Source organism: Pinus tabuliformis, chromosome 8 (genome assembly GCF_031772625.1).
Source record: "Pinus tabuliformis cultivar Carrire ecotype Pingquan chromosome 8, CPIR1, whole genome shotgun sequence".
Classification (NCBI taxonomy): Eukaryota; Viridiplantae; Streptophyta; class Pinopsida; order Pinales; family Pinaceae; genus Pinus; species Pinus tabuliformis.
The window spans coordinates 1,566,842,260-1,566,866,407 of NC_142294.1; the positions used below are offsets into that span (position 1 = coordinate 1,566,842,260).

Genomic DNA, 24,148 nt, shown 5'->3' on the forward strand with positions numbered 1-24,148 from the left:
ATCGTGCCTTGGGGCACATGACTCCGGAGGAGGCTTTCTCTGGGAAGAAGCCTGATATTGGTCATCTTCATATCTTTGGATGCATTACATACTCCTATATACCCAAGAGAAGAGGACCAAACTAGAGCCCACCGCAAAGAAGGGTATCTTTGTGGGCTACAGTGAGACCTCAAAGGCCTTTCGGATTTACATTCCTGCACAGAGGAGAGTTGTTGTCAGACTGGATGTGAAGTTCGAGGAGGACAGGGCCTTTAGGAGGTCACGGGAGTTAGAGTATCTGGATCAGCCAGACCCTCAGCAGCAGTTGAGTCAGTCGCAGGGATCCAGGGGATCAGGAGCATCCGGAGGTACATCTATGAGGATGTCAGGTCCGTCAGTGAGCAGTGGCTCGCCGAGCCAGAGGGGTGGTGCGCCGGGCAGCATGTAGAGCAGTTCACAGAGCAGTTCACCAGGGAGTCCATTGATGGACAGTTCACACGGTGCCTCAGCTTCTATAGGTTCCGGTGCAGGCAGGAGGACAGCAGACAGACAGTCAGGAGTTCAGGCTACTGATGATGATGAGGAGGAGTTTCATTCTCCGGTGGGAGAAGCATGCTCAGGGGAGAGAAAGCCCGAGTGGCTTCAGGACACCTTGAGAGATGCCACATCTGTTGCTGAGCCGAAGAGGCCGGTCAGAGAGAGTAGACCACCTGAGAGGTTTTGTAGCTATATGGCGATGGTTACCAGCATCCTTGACTCTGAGCCTTCTAGCTATGAGGAGGCAACTAGCCAGCACGTCTGGAGAGAGGCCATGCAGGAGGAGTATTCTTCTATCATGAAGAATGATGTTTGGGAGGTGGTGCCGAGGCCTGAGGGCAAATCCGTGGTTACTTCCAGATGGCTTTACAAGGTAAAGCATGTTGCAGATGGCAGCATTGAGAAATTCAAAGCGAGGTTTGTGGCTAGAAGGTTCTCCCAGGTAGAGGGAGTTGATTATGAGGAGACCTTCGCTCCCGTGGCTCGATATACTTCGATCCGTTTCATTATATCGATAACAGCAAAGATGGGTTGGAAGATCCACCAGATGGATGTAAAGACTGCATTTCTCAATGGCTTCATACAGGAGGAGGTGTACATTGAGCAGCCAGAGGGCTTTGAGGTGCATGGGAAGGAGTCCCATGTGTGCAGACTGAAGAAGGCCCTTTATGGCCTGAAGCAAGCTCCCAGAGCTTGGTACTCCAGGATAGATACTTATTTGCAGGGGATGGGTTTCACAAAGAGTGAGGCAGATCTGAACCTTTACTTTATTGTGATTGGTGAGGAGCCTCTCATTCTGGTGTTGTATGTGGATGACTTGATCATTACAGGTGCAGAGAGACTCATAGAGCACTGCAAGAGAGATCTTGCGACGGAGTTTGAGATGAAGGACATCGGCTTGATGCATTACTTTTTGGGTTTGGAGGTGTGGCAGGAGGAGGGGCATTTCTTCCTGGGGCAGGGGAAATATATTGTGGACATCCTTAGCAAATTCCACATGGAGGATTGTAGACCCATGTCGACACCTATGATCACCAACTGGAAGAAGCTTCATGCTTCGGATTCCGAGTTGGTGGATCCCACATTGTACAGGCAGCTGATTGGTTCCTTCATGTATTTGGTCAACACTAGACCAGATATCTGTTTTGCAGTCAACACGATGAGTCAGTTTATGTGTGAGCCTACGAAGGTTCACTGGGTGGCTGCAAAACACATTTTGCGGTACTTGCAGGGGACAGTGGATTATGGTCTGGACTACAGGCAGGGAGATGGAGTGAGATTGGCAAGATACACTGAATTTGATTTGGCAGGTTGTGCTTCTGATAGGAAGAGCACTTCAGGGTGCTGTTTTGGGTTGGGTTCAGTAGTAGTGTCATGGTTCAGCCGGAAGCAGCAGTCAGTAGCACTGAGTTCAGCGGAAGCAGAGTATATGGCAGCCAGTCTAGCTAGTTGTGAGGCTATCTGGCTTCGCAAGATGTTGTTTGGCTTATTTGGTCAGCCGTTGAGACCTTCAGTGATTTACTGTGATAATCAGAGTTGCATTAAACTCACGGAGAATCCAGTATTTCATGACAAGTCAAAGCATATCGGGATCAGATATCATTTCATCAGAGACTATGTTCAGAAGGGAGTTGTGAAGCTTGAGTATATTTCCACTGATGAGCAGGTTGCAGATATCCTTACCAAAGCCTTACCACGGGGCAAGCATGTCTACTTCAGAGACAAGATGGGTGTGGTGAGGAACACCTTCCTCGGTAAGAGGGAGTGTTGAAATTTGGTACCGGAGGACAGGTGGTTCCCTTCGGCTTTGATCTTTGGCCTAGGGAAAAGTGTCCAAAAGAATTTAATTTTTCTCCTAGAGTGACTTTATAATTTTATAAAGTTAAATCTAATTTAAAAGTGACTTTAAGTGATAAAGTTACTAAGTCTAATTTTAAAGTGACTTTTATAAAGTCAATGAAAAATTAGAAAGGAAAAGTGACTTTGAAAATAAATGACTAAGTGGGTCTTTATTAAAGTGGGGTGAATTAAAAAATAAAAAGTGAGATTTAAATGAGCATTTAATCTCAGCCATTGATCTAAATCTATTTCAGCCATTGGATTTAGAGATCACCCAAAAGTCACTTGGATCACCCAAAAGTCACTTGGAGTTATATTAAGGGAGGAAAAGGAGGAAAAGATCACATTCGATTCAATTCTTTCATGAGCAGATTGGGAGAAGGAGAGCAAGAGAGCAAGAGAGATTTCTGAGCAGGGAGGAGAAGGAGACAGCAGCTTGGCACACATTCCAAGGCAGCAGTTGAGCAGATTTGTACAGTTGATTTAGCACACAGTGAAAGGCAAATTTTGGCACGATTTTCGAGGAGAGGTTTGCACAAAAATCGAGGAGCAGTTTGCTGGTTTTTCTGCACGCAAAACTAGGGCCATACAGCAGCATTTAATGCTGAAAGTGGGCACGAAAATCGAGGAGACCGTACAGCATTTATTGCTGTCCTGTTTGATGTAATTTCCAGTTTGCTGTGAAGCATGGGAAAAGAGATAAGTTGTAAATTTGCTTGCTGATTTTTTGCTGAAAATTTCTCACTGTAAAAGGCAATTTTCAGAAATAAAGAAGAGCTCTCAAACTGGTTTTCCCCAAGAGTTGTAGGGGGTTTTTCCAGGGTCACATTGACCAAAAATCTCAGTATTTAAATGTGTTTTAATGGTTGTTTATTACTCCTGATTTTTATTTCTGCAATTTCCAGCATTCTGTAAAATTTCCAGAATTTGTGTTTTCAGCAAATTTATTTTTTTTCAGCTTGTTAAATGTATGGTTATGGGAAAGGGCATTTAATTATATGGGAGAAATAAGGAGAAATTGAAAACCGGGGTGGGAAAACAGAAATTTCTACAGTTGATTCATCGTTTATACCATAGTCCTGAAGAGTGAGGGGGTCCTGTAGACAGCAACCAAAGAAAATCAGGTTTTGGTAAATGGTGGGGATCCCAATTTGGTTCCGTATTACCTTCTTTAGTTCCTGTATATTCAGCCCCTTTCGAAGCCTCATACAATGATGGCTGCCCCCAGTCTTTTTGACGAAAATGTTTATCCATTCTTCACCTACGCAAGTTGCATCAGGCGGGATGGGGATACAATCCGTTGTAATGGGCAAACTTCCAACTGGACACACTACATCCCAGATTTTTGTATATTTTCCGCTTCCTGCTACTTCCAGATTTGGCTCATTAGGGTCATTATTTGAGTGCTCTGTCATAGCTCCAGGAAAAATGTGGCCCTCTGTAGACATTACCCTTTCCTGCGCACAGGAAATATCTAGAGCAGATTGGAACCCGGGCGCATAAAGACCAAGCTTTCGGAACCACGCACGCAGCATCCAGTTGGTGGACAAACAGATGACAGGGGGAGGCAGATGCAGGACAGGAAATGGTATGTCGTCCACAAAACTCGGCTTTCTCAGTGCCCTAGCCACCATTCCACCAAGCAGTGGTAGGAGAAGTCGTGATGGACGCTCAGACAAGGCAAACAGGAGGACAGTGCCCCCGCTGGGAAGCTCGAGAGCTAGAAAGTGTGTCTTAAGCCATAAAAACCCATCTTTTATATGAATAAAACTAGTTGTTACCTCTTCCTGACGTGGTTCTATTCCCCGGGGAGAGGGTGCGCCTGCCGACATGCTATCTCCACCGAGCAATCGATTATGAGCCAGGGAGGAAGTCCCTGCAAGCCGAATAGGAATGATCGCCATTGAAGGTAGCAAAGCTTCAGTTCCCACCCAAATGTTCTCCAGCTCAATTCTCAGATCCAGTCTCGATTTTATTGTTTCTTATAATCGTGTAGTTGGGTATCTTTGTTTTCTTATCATAAACACTTTAGGGCATGGATTAGTGTGGGGATTCGGCAAAAAGAGTGGGTTAGGTCTATACTCTTGTCTCCTTTGCCCAATTTGATCGTTGACCTTGTATCCTAGTCCCGTGGGATCTCCTTTACTGGCTACTAGCTTTGGGGATGACACTACATGGGAAAACCCGATTTTGGTTGCGTGGCCCCGCTTCCTGACACCATATACATCACGTCCCCTCCGCTTATTATAACCCCATTCATCACTTTTCCCATCTGAGTCCACATTTGTCCATTGGGTCCACAAGGAATTAGTTTCCCCCTCCCCTTGTCCACACCTTGGGTTGGGCCTAGAACGATGTCCGAAGGTTGATGTAGCTAAAAAAAAAAGCATATTTTGGCCACTCTCAGTAGGAAATGTACCATAAAATCCAAAAGATAGGCAGGACAACATATTTAGCACGTGGGCAAAAGTCGAACATGAGCTCTACGCCTATCATTATGGCCATCACCCTAGTTCCTCAGGTCCCTCATATTGACCCCTTTCATCATTAAGGAACCCATGATTGTCCCAACCTTGTTTTAGAACCAGTCAGTCTAGCCGTTTTTGGCCCAAAACCGGTTCAAACCGGGTCTCCGAAGCGGAATAGGTCGGTTCGATACCGAACCGGCCGGTTCAGAATCAGATCCAACGTAAAAAAAAGTATATATATATATTTTTTGAATTTTTTGAATTTTTCAGTTGGTTGGCCCACTTCTAATTCTCCCCTAGGCTAACCTAATATTAAAGCCTATGGCCCTTAGCCTAATAATCAAGCCTATGGCCCTAGTATTGCTTTGCAATTCATGGTAATGTTAAATTCTTAAAGTAAAAGGATGAAAATGTCACTTTTACTTAAATTTTTAACATTACCATGAAATGACTCAAAATGTTTGAGAGTGGTTCCAATGCCATTGGCTTTCATATGGAGAAAGTACAATTTTAGATTTCACTCAAAATCTAGCAGACTTAACAATTTTTCAGGATTGGGGGGATTGCAACATTTTTATTGGATTTTGTCATGTACGAGGGTATCGAACTAGTATTTAATAAAGTACACCAAGCCCTCTATGTACTTTTATGTTAGTGGCATTGGTTATCGAACTCCTCTATGTACTAAAAATGTACCCATCACTCAAACAAAATCTTGACATGACATGCTACGTTTTTTCTATCTTATTTTAATGCCTAAATGGTTATATTGATGACGAAGACCCCAATATAGGCAATGGTTTTGATGATATATAGGCATTTGTTGTAGCATGATTGTTTTTGGATGTTAGAGGTCATCTAGAGCCTATTTGTTGATGTATTTTCGGTTCAGAGATGGATTGCACTCGATGAAATTTTGGTTATGTGCACCCTTACATGCTATGTAAATGAGAACTTTTGCATATTTGTGTATAAATGATTTGGATTCATATGGATGCACATGAATATATATGTTTTTCTTAAAAATATGAATATTTTATGGGTTTTTGGTAAACCAGTTTTTTTCCGGTTTTTTACCAGTTCTGGTCCGGTTCCGACCAGTTCCCGGTCCACAAGGTTTTTCGGTTCGATCACCGGTTTGGTTCTGATAACATTGGTCCCAACCCCTGGTGGGCAATGAATTTCCCCACCTTAAGGAAGTAATCAATGTTATATCTTACACATCATGCTCTCATCCCCTGGAGCCTTGAGCAGTTATGAAGAAAAATCAATCACTGGAAAAAGGCATATGAAGAAAGAGTGGAAAAACGAGGGTTGGGGTAACTCATGTACCACGATTTCTCCCTCCTACACTCATATACCCAAGTGTGGGCTTCCCCTATTATAGTTACCCTTGTACTGTGGCATATGGCTTGGAGCCTTCCCCTGATCCCCACTCTATTCCATCATTATATCACATGCCACCTACCACTTGATGGATGTACCATGGACATGTCACCCCCTTTAAAGGTTGAAACCACCTAATAGAGTCCTTGGTTAACCCTTTTATTGAGCTTGGAGACACCTGTACATGCCAAAGCCCACTATGGAAGGACATGCCACTATGAAGTGTCCACTTGTTTTCCATGATTTGTAAGCTCTTTTACTCAATTACTTTAATGATTTGTTGTACTGGAAGACGAGGAGACACATTGGATATTATACAGGATTGCAAGTGGATCTTCATTTGGGGTTTGGTCTCCCTATACGGAGTCCAAGCCCTCCAGAGGGTCATATTGGCACTTGAAGGGTGAGCATTGAGAGCCATGGGCCTCCACCATAGCAAAAAGAAGATTACCACTTCATGGATCCCTCGGCAATATACAAGTATCATCGATTCACTTGGGGACCCATGAGAATGTCACTGTGCCCCCACACCCATTTGGGGACACCACATTGGTTTTGCTTGGATATCAAGGGGCCACCCTCTTGATCACTATGTTTGGAGCCTATTCTCTCATATTAGCTCACTTTGGAATCCACTAGGTCTCCTCAATGGCCCAACGACTCATTGTTTATACTATTTTTCCCTCTTGAGAGGCTTCTCTTTGTATTATTGAGCTATCTTGGTGGGTTTGTCACCAAGTCATGTCAGTGTTGCACACATCGCGATAAAATCGCGATAAAATCGGAAAATCGCGATTTTTTAAATTTGCCGATTCAAAGCGCGATTTTTATCGAAAAAATCGCCCATTTTTTTTATAGCGATTTTTATCGAAAAAATCGCGATTTTTTCGATAAAATCGCGATTTTTTCGGTTAAAATCGCGGGGGGCGCGGGCAGCGGGGTTTTATATGGAAAAAACGATTTTTTTTTTATTCATTCAGCAGTCCGCCGCGGAGGAGAAGGAGAAGAAGGGAGGGAGAGGGTTGCCGTCGGTTGTGGGAGCGAATCGAAGCGATTTTAGGAGGAATCCAAGCCAAGATCGCCAATTTGTCCATAAACCAGGTATGTAGATTAATTTTTTTTTGTTTTGGTTCAATAAAAACTTTGTTTTTCATTGTTTTTAAAGAATTTTTGGAAATTTTTCATTGATTTGGGATGGGTTATTTGTTATGACTATGAGAACCAATTTTTGATTTTTATTTTCTCATTTTCTTTAAACATTGTTTATTTTTTTTTATTTTTCATTGTTTTTTGGCATTTGGTTGGGTGACTTGGGTTTAGAAATTGGGATTTTGGAAATAATTAGCTTGTAATTTTGCAAATGCTAAATTGTAATTTGTATTTACTATTATCATTTATGTAATCCTAAATTCCTATTTCCTAATCCTTATTTTTCCATAGGTTTGCAAATTCAAAATTCAAAAACAAACATGCCAAGGAAATTGGATCCTTTCTGGGAATATGGTGACCCTAAAACTCCGAATGATAGACAAAACTTGTATTGCAAGTTGTGTGGAAAGGAAATATTCGGGGGGGTGTACAGGTTGAAGTTCCACCTTGCACAAATCCCTGGACGTGATGTGGGGCCCTGTCTAAAGACAAATGCTGAAATTATCCAAAAAGCCATGAGAGCATTGGGAGAATTAGAGCACACTAGAGACGCCAAAGAAGAACTCAAAAGGCAACTAAAAAGGTCAGTTGAAGGAAGTGGGCCAAGTGGCACAGGTTCTACTGCAGCGTCAGTCAATCCGTTTGCTGCATCATCATATTTTGTTCCTCGAACCACACCTGGTTCACAACCAACTATCGGTTCAATGATGAAAAGAACTGAAAAAGAAAAAGCTGACAAGTTGATGACAAAATTTCTCCTCTGGAGTGATATTCCTTTCAGCATTATAAGGAATAATCCATTTTTCCAACCTACTCTTGATGCTGTTGCCAGTGTTGGCCGGGGTACAAACTCCCTTCTCTTCATGATTTCAGAGGCCGGCTTCTTCAAGATGAAAAGCGTGACTGCACCCAAAGATTGGAGGATTTTAGGGCATCATGGGCACAAACAGGATGCACTGTTATGTCAGATGGTTGGACTGACCAAAAGGGGAGAACCCTTATAAACTTCTTGGTTAGTTGTCCCTTGGGGACTATGTTTATCAAATCTGTTGATGCAACTCATCAAATCAAAGATGCAAAAGATTTATGTGATTTGCTGGATGTGTTTATTTTGGAGGTGGGTGCAGAAAATGTTGTCCAAGTCATAACGGACAACGCTGCAAATTATGTTGCTGCTGGTAGAATGCTTATGGACAGGCATCCTACTTTATTTTGGACACCTTGTGCTGCCCATTGTATTGATTTGATGTTAGAGGACATAGGGAAAATTCCCTTTGTCAAAGAGGCTGTTGACTCATCAAAAACCATCACAAAATTTATTTACAATCACACATCTGTGCTTAGCTTGATGAGAAAATGCACCAACAACAAAGAGTTGGTGCGCCCCGCCATTACACGGTTTGCGACGAGTTTCATATCTCTTCAATCCCTCTTGAATTCTATGTGGGATTTGAAGAGAATGTTTGTTTCAGAGGAGTGGCATTCTTCGCCAATGAGCCGCAAACCAGAAGGAGAGGCCGTCTGCAGACTTGTTTCATACCAAGAAGACTTCTGGGCGGGAGTGCAGGAGGTGTGCGCTGTCACTGAACCTTTGGTAAAGGTTCTTCGGTTGGTAGATGGTGAGAAGCCCGCAATGGGCTATTTGTATGAAGCCATGGACAGGGCCAAAGAAGCCATTCGGTCCTACTATGATGACAAGGGAGATGATGGGTTCCAGAGACAACTCCTTCTATGGAAGGTCATTGATGAGCGATGGAACAACACACTCCATCGTCCCATTCATGCTGCTGGGCTTTTCCTGAACCCTGCATTTTCTTATGCATGTGGGTTTAATTTTGATGTTGAGGTCGTGGAAGGATTATTAACCTGTGTCCAGAAGATGGTGAGATCTTCAGAAGAACGTATGGAGATCTCTAGACAAATTGAGCAATATAAGTTGTCAGGTGGCTTATTTGGCTTTGATATGGCTGTCATTGATAGGACGGTTAAAATGCCAGGTATTTTTTAGTTTGTAGTATGTACTTTGTAACTTTGTTTCAAATTTCATTGTTTCTTCAAATTCCATTTTTTTCTTATGTTTATTTAAAATTTTATTTGTAATTTTGTTGTAGACGCATGGTGGAAGATGTATGGTGGCAGAGTACCCCTTTTGCAAAATCTTGCCATACGCATCCTCAGCCAAACATGCAGCTCCTCGGGATGTGAGCGCAATTGGAGTGTATTTGAAAAAATACACAACAAGAAGCGCAATAGGTTAACACTTAAACATTTAAAATATTGCAAATTTCCAAATAAATTTTTGAATTCATTAAAGTTTTAAACAATATTTTTTTTATAATATTAATTATTAATTATTAATTTATTATTTCATGAACTTTGTACAGGTTGGAGTCCCATAGACTTAATGACATGGTCTATGTCTACTACAATCTTCGATTGTGGGTGAAACAACTAGAGAAGACACCTGATACGGAAGCCATCTCATTGGATGGGATTGACACCACTGCTGAATGGAGGGTTGAGACCGAGAGGCCTCTCATGGATCCCACTGAGGATTGGTTAGTGCAGGATGAGGGGGAGGAGGAGGGGGAGGAGGAGGAGGAGGAGGAGGAGCAGGAGCAGGAGCAGGAGCAGGAGGAGGAGGAGTTGGAGGAGCAGGAGGAGGAGGTGACACCGCCTACCCGGGCTACCCGGGCTACCACTACCACCAGTAGAGGACGTGGTCTCCGTCCACCTCAGCCTCCTATAGCTGCTACTACTAGTTCTTCAGCTTCTAGAGCACGTCAGACTCCACTGCCATTTCCACCACCACAGGCACCAGCTTCTACATCTAGAGGGAAAGAGAAAGTTGTGCCATTTTCTCGCAAGAGGGGCAGAGGAAATCAATAGGATTAGACTTTCATTTTATTGTATATGACATTATGACATGATGAGATACATTATCATATTTTTTGTTGATATTTTGAGGCTGAGTTGGACTTGGGACTCAGGACTTACTATTCAGGACATGATTCAATGTTATGTGTGATTTTAGCGCTAGAAATGATATTAAACATCTTATATATTAGTTTTTTTATCATATTTATGTGTCAATGTATTTATTTTATGTTGTAGATGGTTTAGATATTAAAAAAATTGAAAAAAAATGAATATTTTTGTGCCAAACGATTTTTTCCCGCTTTTTTCCGATTTTTTCCCGATTTTAACGATTTTTTCCGCTTTTTTCCCGGCGCCGATTAAATCCCGATCGCGATGTGTGCAACACTGAGTCATGTTACTATTGTACATTATTTTATTATTTGGGGCTTAATTAGGCCATTTATGTTATTCGAACCCCCTTATGGATTGTATAAATAGATGAGAGGCTCATTCATTTCTCTCATCACAATTTTGGATTGGACTATCTCTTCTTGAGAATTTCGGCTAGCCTCTTTGATGGATGAATTGGATCTTTAAATGCATTTCGATGTTTGGAAAGCTTATCTTTGGTCTTGGAGCTTCGATATTTTTTCACATTGATGATTGGAGGATTTTCGCTATACTTGTGTCATTTTCATGTTCTACTTTACATGTATTGTCACTTGTGTAATGTATGAATGTTTTTCGCTCATGAAGCTAGTGTAGTTGCCTTTAAAAAATGCGAATTTGTTAAAACATGTCTTTGTGAGGGCTTTTCATATGTTTCATGCAAAGTATGGTGAACAAATGTCCTATAGATATATGATTTTTCATTATTACCTTGATAAGTCATCAATTGCAGCATCAAAGAAGTATAAAATTTCCTAGTTACTTATTTGTTGCCTCTAGGGCTATGCGAAGTTGCTAAGAGACTCCTTGATTGGGTATAAGACATCTCTAAACATTGATTTGCATTGACACCATTCTCCCAATAGGGTAGGCACTAGTCTAGTCCAAAGGTGATCACAAAAAGAAAACTATTTTTCACCTCCTCCTTTTCTAAGCCCTAACCTAGTAGGCCTCCTAGAGCATCACTTAAAATCATTTCTAGCCATTGAAAATTCGTCAACCACTGCATTGGGGTCTTCTTGGGAGGTCCTCCAAATTTGAGGTCGATCCCAAGGTGGAATCTTGAGATATTTCAAGCCCTCGCTTGAAGACCATTCTTCTCCCTAGGTTCCTTTGGGTTACTGTCTTCATTTGGATCACTGCACTTAAATTCCAACATAAAATTTCGCCTCTAATCCTATTCTTCTCCTTAACTTGGTCAAGTCTATCTATTGTTGATCAACTCCACACCCTTGACCTAGTTCGAGTCCACTTGGGTTCTTTGTGGTCCCACAACTATGTGACTCAAATTCCACAAGGATTACATAGAAATTAATTCTCCTTTAGGACTCTTAGGTCTAAGATACATCTTGTTAAGGGATATTCTCCACACCTAGGTCTAGGTATCCCCTCAGCCCTTCTTAGAGAGCCAATCGCCTTGCTTCCAAAGAAAGTAAGCCAATTATTTGAGCCTCTATTGTGAATATGCTTTAGGAATCACTCTGCATCCTATCATTGATCTATCTATGCTCGTGATTCCTCTCATCAATGAATGTTCGTAAAGAGCGGGAAGATTTAGCTGAGGTGACAATGGGTTATCACTCCATTGTTGCCACTTGATCTAGTAGTTGCTCTATAGGATCCCCTCATAGGACCCCTGCTAGTTTGAGCGATAACGGAACCCATATCTGACCAGTGATAAGACAGTGATACTGTAACAATTTTGGCAACATTTGTTGATGACATCGAAAACCTTCATGTATTGAAACACGTGTATATAATCTGTGATATGAGCATGTAGTAACATAAACAATAGTGAAATATAATTAAGAATAATTGAATGCTATTGTAAGTGGGTCATTATCCATGGTACAAGAGCCCACAAATTCTTCTTCTATCATTCATCTTAAGGGTGGTAGGGTGGTGCAAGAAGGAGATTGAAGTCTCATTCAAGTTGGTGCCTGAGAACACATCAGGGTGATGCTAGGGTAGTAGATTGATGCTAGCAAGGTGTTGGTGCATCCTTCCAATTGGTGTTGTTAAAGCTAGGGTGTTGTTGCATCCTTTCAGGATGTTGCTTCCAAATAAAATTGAATGCTTTTCTAACCAAGTATTAGGTGGTTGGCGCTTCCCTTTATTTGGTGTTGATAAATTATTGCACTCATCAAATAAATTAGAAAGAATTATGTGGTTTTCTCCCGCATTAGGTTTCCATGTAAAATTTCTTATGTACAATTCATGTGATTTGATGCGATGTTGATTATCTAATTTGATTTGTGCTAATGATATTTAATGCTCTAAAGGTGAAAAATTAATTAAATTAAGTGAAATATTCATTCAACCCCTCTCAATATTTCCAACAATTGGTATCAAAGCTAGTTCCTTCACAACAATCTAACCACTAGAAGGTAGATCATGGAATGCACAAAAAATGGAATGTCGTTGTTTAATGGACAAAACTATGCCTTTTGGAGCGAAAGGACGAGAGCATTTGTGGAAGCACAAATATTTGATGTCTGGCACATTGTAGAAAGTGGATACGATGCACCTCCCTCTCTTCCAACTAATGATGTCAATAAGAAACTCTATGATAACAATGCAAAAGCCAGAAATGCTATTTTAAGCGGTCTAACAAACTCAGTTTATCTCAGAGTAATGCATTGTAAATCAACAAAAGAACTTTGGGACAAGCTTCAAAGCATATGTGAAGCAGATCAGAAAGTCAAAGAGGCCAAGCTTCATACCTTCAGAGGAAAAATTGAGCAGCTGAGAATGAAGGCATACAAAAATATGGCGGTCTACTTTCTCTATGTTGATGAAATAGTAAATGCCATGAAAGGTTGGGAGAACCAAAAGAGAACAAAGTGATTGTTCTAAAGTTACTAAGATCTCTTCAAATGAGATTTGATTATAAGGTCTTAGTTCTAGAAGAAAGATCAGACTTAGCTATGGTCAGCATGGATAAGCTACATGGCATACTTATAGCCTACGAAATGAGAATAGAACAGGAAAATCCATCCAAAAGAGGAGTGTTCAAAGCATCCAAGAAAACAAGAAGGAACAAGCAACAGTCAAAGCCAAGCTCCAGTTGTAGCTATAGTGATGATTTAGATGAAGAAATAGCCAACTTTGTGAGAAAGTTGAAGAAAGGAACTGGCAAGTACAAAGGTAAGCTTCCCTTAAAGTGTTTTAATTATGGTAAAATTGGTCATTTTGCTTCGAAATGTCCCTATGCAAAGTGTTCAGATAGTGATGAAGAAGAAGAAGCTCCTAAGAAGGAAAAGAACAATCACAAAAGAGACAAGAATCAAAGTAAAACAAAAATCTCTATTCAAAGGAAGACAGTTCTTCATCTAACGAGGAAAGTGACAACGACAGTGACTCAGAAAGAGCATTATTCATGGCACTGGAGAATCAAAAGAAAACCGTTGAAGATGATGAAGACGAAGGAGAAGTAGATATTGAGAGACAACTAGCCAGCACCCTATAATATTTAAAGTAGAAAGAAAAAAGGTCAAAGCATTGGAGAAAGAGCTAAGTGAACTAAAAGAGCATTCGCAAAGTCTCAACAAAATGTCTGAAGAATAAAAGAAGACCATTTTCAGTCTAACAGTCTAGTTAGAATAAGCCAAAATGATTGAAGAAACACTCAAAAACTAGTTAGAAGAAAATGTTAAAGTAAAGGAAAGTTTGGAAGCAGAGATAGTTTCACTAAGAACGGAAGTTTAGAAGAAAAACGTCCAATAGAATTTGTAAATAGGATTAAAATTTGGGATGAATTTATCAAAAGTCAAAGGCCATGTGGAGCCAAATCTGGGTTATGATACAAGCCAACCTATGTTGAGAAGGGTTCAAGCTCCATGACGATAGAAGAGGAAGCAGAAGAGAAGAGTTATGCAGGTGTCATCAAGGGTCCTATCAAGAAGAGGAATGCAAGCCCTCAAAAGAGAATGTTTAACCAATAAAAGGTCAAAATCAATCTATTAAGAGAACGTTGGGTCAACAATCAGCAATGGAGAGGACACAAGAAGAAAATTTCTAGAGAGTTGCACCATTTAGAAGATTCCCCACTCTCAGGTACCAAACTATCTTCCTTGGTTTATGTTATTCCTACAACAATTTTTGGCACTGTTGACCACTGAAGTGTACCCAAATATTTTTTAAGAATCCATGCTTCAGGATGTATCAAAGGCTTCATGTACCATCAGAGATCATCATATTATCAAACTTTTTCAACTCTACTTCTTCTTATCATCTTCTTTTGTTGTACTCAGATTTCACAAGCCCTGCAGGGATGATGTAAAGTGTTGCTAGTATGATGAATTTGAGTCATGTAACAGGCCTAAGTAACTTGGGACCTTGTCATGAAGTGAGTTTACTCCAGGAGGATTTTTTCACTTGGTTACTTATTATATCCTTATGGAGCTTAATAATTAATTGAGTTTTTTCTTCCACGCATAACCCTAAAGCCAAAGTACGACTTGAAGGCAAGGCCTTGGGTGAGTCCTAGTGTTTAGAGTCATTGTATATTACCATACTAGATCGTTCGTAAACTTTTTTGGAATTTGATTAGATCTAGGGGTCATTTTTTTAATTTCCCGCAGGACAGAAATTTAAATTAACCCTGAATGTATAATGTAATAAATGGTGTATAGAGAAGTTGTATGGAGTTTGTGTGTTCAAAATTACACCTCTCACCCTCAAATTTCTACTATTGAAGGGTAAAAAATAAGTTCTAGACCCTCAAAACCCACTTTTCCTAAGTTCAGTGGGAAATCTGGGAATAAATTAAACCATAAATAAATTAAATGAAGAAAAATAAATAGCTCCATGTGACAAAATGACTTGGAAATTATCTCAAGTCAAAGGTCAAGTGGAGGATGATTTGGCACCTTGCATCATAAATTCATGGCCCACTCAAGGCAATCAATTTTTTTGGCACTAATGAAGCAGTTAGTGACATGGAAAATCGAATTTCCTAAGGAGTTCATGCACATGTTGGAATATCTCTTGGATTGGATCGAATATCTGACGGAGGATTTGATGGAGACTTGTCTCCATTTCACTCACCATAGCTTTCACACTTGGCATCCAGAGGAGGATCAATGCAAGTCCCAAGGAGATTTATGTTGGGCACATTGGAAGCATCAACATGAGGTGTCATCACATGGTTTGGTCACAAAGTTTGACTTGAGTTAACTCCTTGATTGGTTCACACTTGGATTTGCTCATCTTCACACTTGGAGAATCCGATTTTGCTTGAGGACATCTTGTTGCCACCTATGAAATTCGATTTCTTGGAGCCCTCACACTTGAGTTCAATTTTCTCCCTTGGGATCTTCTCCTTAACCATTTGTCACTTGGTTGCTACATTGGGATTTGCTCCCATTTCTCTATATAATAGAGTTATGTGTTCTCATTTTGTATCCATTGCTATGATCTATTATGCTTTGGAAAGTTCTACTCTTATGTACACTTGTTCTCAATTGCAATAAAAGACTTTAGGGTTCATTCATGAGTTGTTGTTCCATTGGAGTATGATGATTGGCTCACTATTGGTATAATTTCCTTTGCTCATGCTTTGATCTATTTTATTTCCATATGCTCTTGTAGATTTGTTAATGTTAAGTTATTGGCAATTGATTTAGAAATATGCTCTAGGTGTAGAAAATCTCTACTTATTTTCCAATGAATTTTTAGTGTTTTCTTATCAGTACTTATTTGCTAGATCTATATGGGACTAGTGTTTGATTGAAGTTTTGTAGAGTTCCACTTTGTTGGATCAAATATCAAACGTGAGGAGAAGTCTTTGAAGAGACAAACCCAATCTTGACACATGCTCCAAGGAGCTCTCATTGGTTCTTTGAATTCCATAGTTCATCTTACGAAGTGATTTTTTGCACGGATTTTCTTTAACATAGCTTGTATACAAGCTAATGCTTCATAATTTAAATCTTTAAAAAAAATTGTGCTTTCATTGATTTATTTAACTATTTAAGAGCATTTCCCAAACTAAGCAAGTGATGGGGTTCACTCCCATCACATGATTTGGTTTTGTATATTATTTTGTATCATACTTACATGCTCTTTTACACTAATTTTGTCTTAGTTTTGCAGCACATAGTTGGAGTTTTGACACAACTTCCTTAAGGAAAGACTATTTAACTCTAACTAGTTTTCTTATAGGACCTCTCAAGCATCCAAGATTTATTTCAAGGAGGTCGTGGACACTAGAAGAAGCCACAAATAAGGACATGTCGTGGGCCTTTGTGGAGATTGTAATTTTCAAATTTTAGAAAGTCTTCATTGGCCCTTGAGGTTCCTATTGTTGGAGGGATATTATAGCTATTTCTAGCTCCAAATCTTGTACTAATTCCCTTCTTCTTTTGGGTAGACCTCTAAGAAGCTTTAACCCCATTGTAATATCATAATAAAAGGTCTCTTTTTCTTGTGGCAGCTTTGGGTTTACCCAAGGCATCCTTTCTCCTCTTTTAGAAGGAGGATTTTGTGTGGGTGGATTAATTTTGCATTTTTTCTAACTTTCCTTTTTAGCTCATTTTGCATGCTTTAAAATCAACAAAACCTCACCATCACATTTCAATTTTTAAGTTAAATTTTGCTACAAGTTTCACTTGATGCTTTGCATTTCATTCTTGCTTTGAAGTACGAGTTGATATTTTGCTTTAGAGCAACTCATTTCTTACATGCAAGAATTCGGAGTTATGTGGCAAGTTTAATTTAGTTGCTTAACAATTTGCTTTCTTTTGGATACAATTGCCTCACCATAGGCTCATTTTTTATCTTGCTCACTTACTTTCCAAGCATACTTTGCAAGCAAGCATTCATTTTTCTTTAGCTTCATCCCATTTCCAATTGCTATAAGTTTATGGTTTGTGGCATTTACGTAGAGAAATTTACAATTTCATTTGCTTATGAAGCTTATGTTTATGTCTTGAACAATTTTGAAATTATATCATTGTGAGCATCTCCCATTTACTTGAGGCAATTCCTCTTTTGCAAAGCAAACTTACTTGCATCACTTTAATTCATTTTCAAGCTAATTTCCTTTTCCAATTGAAGTTACATTTGCAATTTACTTTGAGCACTATCTCACTTCCATTGTATTGAAGCATTGCAAATCTCTCTTGGGAAAGCTTACTTGCATAGCATTTAGGCATTTTAGCATAGTTTGCATTTTAACTCAATTAACCTCCAAGAATAAGCTTGGTTGATAGACATCATAGGGAAAAGACTTTCTTGGAAAATTCTTCCAATTCGAGGTAAAGAGTGTGTGACCCTACAATTATGAAGGTGGTTTGTCCCCTTGTAGGATCTCATGTCTCTTCTCAAACACATTTGTAACGGGGTGTTTTCACACATTTTTGCACAATTTTGGCTAAGGGAAAGAACTCAGCATTCTCAACTTAGGGACTTAGGAGGAAATTTGACTTAATTTGGTTGCTAGTGGAAGGTGGGGGCCACCCATGTGGGAATTCGAACTAGGGCATTCGAATGGTTTGGAGGGAATTCGAAGTGTTGGATGAAGGGGGCCCCATGAGGCAAGGAAGGCCCCCAAAGATAAAAGGAGGAGAGAGCTCTCATCTGGATTCATTCTTACACCTTGCAATCAAAATTAGTTGACTGTTTGCTCTGTTGTTTAGCTGAGTCAACCGGTTGTTTAGCCACGAATCTCTCAAGAAGGAGATTCAACCTCTACTTCGGGAGACCATCTGTGCCCGCCCTAGAGAAGCAGTTCCATAAGTATATCAGGAGTTCCGAAAGTGTGTTACAGCACTACCATTCAGCCAAAACAGGGAATGTGTATTTCTGGCTAGCTGGAGAATACGCAGGGGGAGTTTGGATCTATTAGTGATCAAGCATTTGGCGGGAGAGTTAGAGGATTGGGAAAGCAGCAAAGGCCCAGCGTTTCTTGCGAGATTGGAGCCAGCAGAGCCAGCGTACCAACAGTCCAATTTACAGTTACCTAGGCCTGCACGGAGAGGCATCACTAGGCTCACATGGGAGTTGGAGGAAGGAATTGTAGAGCTGGAGCTAGCTGGGTGAAGTAGGAGATCACTTGGAAGGCCATTTGAGGAGGATTACTGGAGCTGGCAGAGCAGAGATTGACAGGATCAATCACAGCAATAGAATTCAAAATTGGAGGGCCTAGCTGTGAAGGGTCAATTTTTGAAGGTTGGAACCAAGGGAAACCCTTTCTTGGTTTTTCTAGGTTTTGGGAAACGATCACACTCCTAATTTTATAGAATTTTTTGTGCAGATCTAAGGGGTCAAACAGGGGTCCCAACTCAGCCAGCAACTAAAGGATCTAAGGGAATTTGGGCCAAAATTCTGAGGTCAACATTTGGCCAATTCCTTCGTGGGATTTTTTGGGTTTAGGCCAAGGAGCAAGGATCTGAAATATCATAATTTTCTGAGCACGGGAAGCAGTGATTCTAGCCCTTCGAAATCAGCATACAAAGCAGTTTTCTAGGGCAACGCAGTTCAATTTGGTGCAGCAGTTGCAGCAGCGTTCAGTTCAGCATTTTCTCACCTGAGTTTTGTTATGCTTGTCCATTGAGACAAGCCCAGGTGCACCATTTTATTTTACTATTGTATTTGCTCCTGAAGAAGTAATAAAATGGCTCAACAGTTCTCTATTTGCAGTGTTTCCATGGGTGCTTAATGTATATTTCGTTTTTCTAATTGCTGGATTGTTTGCATGCTTTGTATATCACTTACGTTCCTGTTTAGGAACAAAGGCACATGTTGGCTAGTAATACTCGGTGGAAGGGTATCGTTAACGACACCATCGTGTTCTTAGCCCCTCTTTCTTACAGTCACTCAAATTTTTACCCTTTGGCAAGAATTCAAGGAAAAGATCTCTCATTTAGAGTAGGCATTTAGCTTAAAATTAACCAAAATAATTGCATCTAACCTTAGTTAAGCGCATTTCATATTAACACACTTTACTTTTCAAGCTATTTTACTTTCAATTTATTTATATACTTGTCATGATGAAAATGTTTTTAATTGATTATTTTGTAACATCTCATTTGGGAAAATACCATATCTTTCATTTTGCAAGTGAAGTTTTAGCTTGTTTCATTTTGCAAGTTATTTTATATTGCTTCTTTACATGCTCTAGAATCGTGAATGGTTATACTTTGAAAGCAATTTATATCTTGAAAGTGATATCATCTTATTCTAACGCCTATTTGATTAACAAGATTACTTATGTTTCATTTCATTTTTAAGCAAGTGTTATTTATTTTGGAGCAATATTAAAGGAACTAGTTTTACATGCTCATCTTTTATTTGTGTTGATGGTTATTTAAGTATATTTCATTTCATATTGCTCATCATATTTGCTCATAATCTCAAGTATTCTAAATTGACCATAACATCTCCTAGAAACCTCACATCACTTTTTACTTAGCTTTCCATTTAGGGACCACCCCCCTTAGCTTGCCTAGGAGAGAGCTTAAACGGAGAGAGAGTTGGGAATAGGTGATAGCCCCATCTCTTAAATTTGCCACCAACCACACCTTGTGAAGTTAAGGGCTTTTCTCACTAACTTAGGTGTGTGCGTGAGGCGGCAATAGGCACAAAGTTGTAAATTGTAAAGCTTACGCTAGGAACATAAGAAACTATGGAAACCACTCTAAGTGTGACCATCCTAGAAACCCTCATGAATATTATAACCAAAACTATAACAGCTTTGGATCATTAAGTAATGAAGTAGAATGCTACAACAAGAATTTTGGACACATAGCAAAAGATTGCAGGTTGATCATTCCTCCAAAGGAGCCAAAGCATGGTTTCAACAATCCCTCAAAAGAACCATCAAAAGAATGGAAAAAGAAGGATGAAAACCATGTGATTGCTCTACAAGCCCAAAGTAAGAAAAGCAAATGGTATGTTTAGTGGTTGTTCAACAAACATGAACGGGGATAGAGACATATTTGTAACCTTGCAAAAGGAAAGGGATGAATCGATTTCGTTTGGAAATGATGGCTCAACAAAAAATTTAGGAAAGGGTACAGTAAAGCTTGGAAGCAAGGATGCCATGGCAAAAAATGTCTTGCTCATTGAAAATATGAACCATAACCTGTTAAGTGTGAGTCAAATGTGTGACCAAGGACACACACTTTTGTTCAACTCAAAGAAATGTGAAAGAAGAAGGGATTAGGTAGATTAGTGGTGAAAGCAACAAGGACTCCCAATAACATACACATCTTAGATGAAATTGCAAAGGAAAGTTGTTGCTTGGCAAAGGAAGATGAAAGTTGGCTTTGGCACAGGAGAATGGGTCACATGCACTTTGACAATCTGGTCAAAATCAGCAAAAAGGAAGCAATAAGAGATATGCCTGAAATCTCAAAATCAGCAAGCACCATGTGTAAGCACTACCAGCATGGAAAACAAACAAGGGTTGAGTTCAAAACCAAGGAACACTAAACTTCAAAGCCATTGGATATGGTACACTAATTTATGCAGACTGATGAGAACTAAAGGGTTGAATGGTGAACAATACTTCATGTTGCTTATTGACGATTACATCAGAATGATAGGGGTACGTTTTCTAAAGAAGAAGTCAGAAGCAAAAGCATTTGAATGCTTTAGGATTTACAAAGAGATGATTGAAAATGAGACTGATTTGAAAATCAAGTGTTTAAGATCACATAATGGAGTAGAATTTACGTCAAAATAATTCCAACACTTTTGTGAAGAGCAAGGAAGAAAAAGGCAATTCTCAGCAGCCAGGACACCTCAACAAAATGGAGTCGCTAAAAGGAAAAACAGAACTGTATAGGAAATGGCTAGAACTATGTTGAACGATTCCAAGCTTAGTGATATCTTTTGGGTACAAGTAGTAGAAATAGTTGTTCATATTTTAAACAAAGGAGTGCTCAAAAGTAATAGCGACAAGACCCCATATGAACTATGGAAAGGAAGAACGACCAATGCCAAGCACTTTAGAATCTTCGGGGGCAAATCCTATATAAAAAGCGAACAGAAAAAGGTTGGAAAATTTGACTCTAGGGTAGATGAAGTTAAACTCATACAATACTCAAGCAAAAACAAGGCATACAAATGCTATAATCTGAAACTCAACAAAATAGTGGAAAGCATTAATGGAACAATTGATGAAATGCATGGGCTAAAAACCGAGGGAAGCACATGTTCAAGGTACAGCAAGTAGAAGAACCAAAGCAAGAAAACAGAATAAGGTGTTAAATATTGTAGCTCGAATAGGTGTTCTCATCTTGAGAGGTGTCATTGAGCTAGAAACATGGAGGATTTAATTATCTCCAAGCCAATATAATTTTTCCTAAGTTTCGCCTAGGGAAAATATCTTTGTTATGTCAAGTAGTGATTTTTAAATATTCCTAAGTCGAAACTTAGGAAAAGTGGATAACTAAATGACATTAGTTGGGATAAGATCAATTTACCTCTATAAGCTTCAAGAAATATTTTAAGATGATCTTAGCCATCAATTGGATCAAGTGAACTTCTAATTGTGGCCATTCATTTGTGAATGAGAGATTATAAAGGGAGATCGATGGGCAGCTTTGGAGATGGATCAAATCACAAAGATCACATCGAGTGGGTGATTGTCAGAGAGGCACCAGGAGGGTTTTAGCAGTAGTGATTGAGAAGGAATTTGTCGAAGTTTACTATTCACAAATATTTCTAGTTTCTGAGTGACAAAAGGAAGTTGAATTATTTTTGCAGTAGGAGGCCAAATTTCCCAGTTCGAGTTTGCCAGTTTACCAGATTGCCAAATCGAATTCCCAGAGGTAGTGCGATTTGTTGGGAAGGGAAGATCAAGTTTCCAGTAGCAGTGCAAATTTCCAGAGGCTACCAAATTGCCAATGAGAATTATTGGAGGCTGCCAATGTGACTTCCAAAGGGTGGCGCTGATTCGAATTGGATCCATAAAAGACTGTCAAGAACCATGACTGTATCAAGTTGAACAAATCTCTAAAGAATTCCAAAACAGCGATCAAAAACACCCGGAACCAGTGCCAATGGCAGCAGGCGTGGAACGACGAGGACCTCGGTCAAAGCGTGTTGACTGAGGCCCACGGAGACCGCGCAGGAGGTCAAAGTAGCCCCTGGGAGCCCCGGAATGGGAAAAGGAGGTGGAATTTGATGCGCGCGCATCGCTAGGCGAACAGGGCCGTGAAGGAAAAGCCCGAGCACTCGGTCGCGTGGGGGAACCGGAGGACCACGGCGGAAAAGGAAAAAAGCGCTAAAACACAACGGCGGGACCCGCGGTCTGGAAACCGGCGGTTTTGATCGGGGTGCCCTTAAAAGGTAAGAGGTTTTGGACGAGAGCGGAACGATTCCATACATCAATCGACACGTGGCAGGCGGAGGTGAGAGAAAACAGCCATTGATCACGCGCTATCGGTCGAGCAAGTCAATTACACGAAATGTGCATATGGCGTCGGATCTGGAGGGCCCAGATCGGACAGCTGATATCGCGCCCGATGGAGGAAACTGAACTGACAGGGAATTAAGCCGCGTTTTAGAAGGGATTTGGAATCCGTTTGACCGCCACGGTGGAGGAAGAACGCATCCACGACGTAACTGACGAAACGAACCGACGGAGCATACTGGAGCCATTTAGCGGAGGAGAAGTGGCCACTCCCTAACCGTTCATGATGACGCCAAACAGGGAACTCCAAGCACAGCTGCAGAAGGAGAATCGACAGAGGCGGAAGACGAACCGCACAGGCATTGATTCAAATGGCTAAAGCCATGAACAGCAACAGTCGAATGAGTCAGTTGAGTTAAACAGAAGTCAAGAGACGAAGAAGTGGAACAGTGAACCCTGAGAGGACGACTGAACACAGAGAACAGTAAAGCAAAGCAGAAGGGATAGAGGGCCGAGCTGACCAGCAGCAGCATCGAGCACCAAAGAGCTTGAAGATTCAAGCCATCCCATAGAGGAATCTGTCCGGACTGAGCATCATATTTGGCTCTTTCCACTGTAGACTAGAAGGTCACAGAGTTGGTAGGAAGAAGAAGAGTTTGTGCACTCCAGTGGCTTGGGGAATCCAAGAACCACCCTCCCAAGCAAACCTGCTTCAGAAGAACTCACATTGAGTCCCTCTATTGTAATTTCTTTACTTAAAGGCACAATAAAACAAGACCACCACTGAAAGCTGGACCGAAGATGTAGCCCTAGAGAAGAGGGTGAACTCCTTATTGAAATTTCTTGTGTCTTTGTGTTTGCTTACTGTGTTTCTCTGCTGTCTTTCCATTTTATTGTCTGTGTATTGGCAATCTAATCAATTCGTTGCTTCAATTACACAGAACACACACCAGCACATGAGTCTGTAATACCTTTAAACAAATAAACCTTTAACTGATGTCACTCCTAGGGTGAATATCAAATCAGGTTCGAATTGTCAGAAAGAGTTGAGTTGATCTATAGAGGGAGACAGTGAAGTTTCCTAGTTTGATTTGTTCAAAAGTGAACATAAAAATATTGTCAGAGGTTTTCCAGTGTCAGGGAAGCAGATGTAATTTCTCAATAGTAGTTTTTGTTGAAGATATTAATATAAACCCTCAAATCTAGAAACTAGTTTTCCCCACATTAGGGTTTTTCCAGGGACATGTCCAAAAATACTTGTCTTCATTGTGTGATTGGTTTCGTGCATTTTCTGCTGCAACTTTTATTTTGTGAATGGTGTAAGAATCGATTTGACGTGAACAAGTAATAGGAAATAATTAACTAGGTTAACAACACCTTCTCAATAGTCAGAGATTTC

General features: G+C 40.3%; 2 protein-coding genes across 3 annotated transcripts in view; one reads left to right on the top strand and one right to left on the bottom strand.

The window, feature by feature from the left end:
• Positions 1 to 24,148, bottom strand: part of LOC149242002 (pentatricopeptide repeat-containing protein At5g67570, chloroplastic-like) — a 274,597-nt gene that overhangs the window by 126,209 nt on the left and 124,240 nt on the right. The gene's annotated exons all lie outside the window — the stretch shown is intronic.
• LOC149242003 (uncharacterized) lies at positions 9,484 to 10,544 on the top strand. Its single transcript, XM_089374115.1, has 2 exons — positions 9,484 to 9,611; positions 9,743 to 10,544. The coding sequence occupies exons 1-2, from the start codon at positions 9,484 to 9,486 to the stop codon at positions 10,245 to 10,247; spliced, it is 633 nt and encodes a 210-aa protein (XP_089230241.1). The 3' UTR covers positions 10,248 to 10,544.

Bases quoted from the DNA above. Each gene is read 5' to 3' on its own strand.
- LOC149242003 (XM_089374115.1), top strand. From the start codon at position 9,484: ATGTATGGTGGCAGAGTACCCCTTTTGCAAAATCTTGCCATACGCATC. The intron at 9,612-9,742 runs GTTAACACTTAA...AACTTTGTACAG, and splicing joins CACAACAAGAAGCGCAATAG to GTTGGAGTCCCATAGACTTA.